The sequence below is a fragment of the Myzus persicae genome, unplaced genomic scaffold (assembly GCF_001856785.1).
Source record: "Myzus persicae strain clone G006 unplaced genomic scaffold, MPER_G0061.0, whole genome shotgun sequence".
NCBI lineage: Eukaryota > Metazoa > Arthropoda > Insecta > Hemiptera > Aphididae > Myzus > Myzus persicae.
In genome coordinates, this window is record NW_019102942.1 from 1 (window position 1) to 1,865 (window position 1,865).

Sequence of the window (1,865 nt, forward strand, 5' to 3'; positions counted from 1 at the left end):
ATTCTCTTTTCGACCAAAACAAAAAGTTTTGTAATATGATATGTAAAATAAAGAAAATAATTGATATATAATTTTTGTAAAATTATGGCAATCATAATTTTAAAATATAAGTTGCATAAAAAGAATAACATAATAATATACAATTTTTGTCAATAATTATTAAGTATAATATAATATTAAGATATAAACTAATATACGAGTAGTTGTTGTTATATAATAGCAAATATTAATAATAATAATTACTATAATAATATACTTTAGAGTTTAGTTTATACTTAAAATAACTATAATTGTTGTAAAATAATGGCAAATATTATTAAAAATATAAGATATATTATATAAAAAAAAATGATATAAGGTCAATATAATTGTGTTCTGTCGTCGTCTGAGTTTTGTTAGCGCTTTTCATTACATTTGTTTGAAATAATTGTTTGAAACCAACTTAACAAAATCATACCTAAAAATATTTTAGTGATATATTTACTATTAAGAAATAAAAACGCATAGCTATTTTAATAAATTATATACTGTAGGTACCTGTCAAGTTGTCCGTTTTGATAATCTGATATATATTTTTCATTTTTGGATTTTCTCTCTCTGATTGATCGATCTTGAGTACGGTTTGGCAAGTGAACACTTCTAAGTTTTATATAAATTTCAGTTTGTACCTCATCAATTAAAACCGCAAGCAAATTAAATATGGATGGAGATTCTTTATAAAAGCTTCGATTGAAATTTGCATGGAAGGATTCACAGTTATTAGTCGTGCGTTGTAAACTAGAACTTGCTGATGCCCATATTTCTGGAGGATAGTCACAATCGTCTGTTAAATAGTTGTCAATGAGATAGTCTGCATATTTGATAACTTTATCATCTATAGGACGATCAGCCATAAAGTTTTGAAGAAAACAATCTAAAACATTATTTGGTTCTAGAAAAAGCAATCCAAAAGTGTGGCGCAACCATAATCCAATTTCTGAAGATCGGTCTTGATATTCAGTAGCCAGTCCTACTTTTTGGATTTGGCGATACCAAGCTTGGGTTAAGTGGAACCTACACCCAATAATTTGAATTTGTGGCCAAATTTCATGGACTGCGTTAATTATTGCTTTTTCATAATCTGTCGTTACATACTGAGGCAATAATGTTACACCTAAAGAAGTGCATTTCTGTAATATCAAGTGAAATGCATGAATGTAAGTTTCGGTAGTCTTGTTTGGAAGTTTAGCATCACAATCTCTTCGAATACATCGCCAACGTGTTGAATTAGTTTTTTTGTTCACTGATCCGATACTAAATTTATAACAATCTAAAACTAATAACGGTTTACCACGATTACTTTCGATAAATTCAGCCATATTAAGTAAAATATAATAATTTTGAACGTTGAAAACTATAAAACCGATGCAACGAGTATGATACACGCACAGACACTAAAGTATTATTGCACGAGCATCGGTTTTACAAAAATTAAACAAGTAACGAGAGAATTTAATCAGTTATTGATATTTTATCTTGGCTATAAAAGATAGTGACTCTCTACAATACGTACAATGATCAGTCTATCAGGTACATACTACATAATATACTGATATAACTATATATTATGGTAGTAACCATCACAGTCGACGATCACCGATCAAATGATTAATGACAACAATTATATATATATAGGTTTGAATAATTTTCAATATGTACCTATAACATAAAATATAACACCTATATTAAACTTTTTGTATTGTATAATTTTGTTGTTGTATTTTTTATAAAATATTATACGCATTATGACATATTAATGTCGAAAAGGGAATCGATGTTTTTTAAATTTGGTCGAAAAGTGAATCGGCCGAAAAGGGAAGGGTACG

The 1,865-nt window shown here is 27.8% G+C and overlaps 1 protein-coding gene across 1 annotated transcript; it reads right to left on the reverse strand.

Moving 5' to 3' along the window:
• Window positions 1-314: 314 nt before the first annotated feature.
• On the reverse strand, window positions 315-1,624 carry LOC111033462. The gene is made up of 2 exons (XM_022314197.1): window positions 538-1,624; window positions 315-457 (listed from the first exon to the last, which is right to left on the reverse strand). The coding sequence occupies exons 1-2, from the start codon at window positions 1,356-1,358 to the stop codon at window positions 409-411; spliced, it is 870 nt and encodes a 289-aa protein (XP_022169889.1). The 5' UTR covers window positions 1,359-1,624; the 3' UTR covers window positions 315-408.
• Window positions 1,625-1,865: the final 241 nt, after the last annotated feature.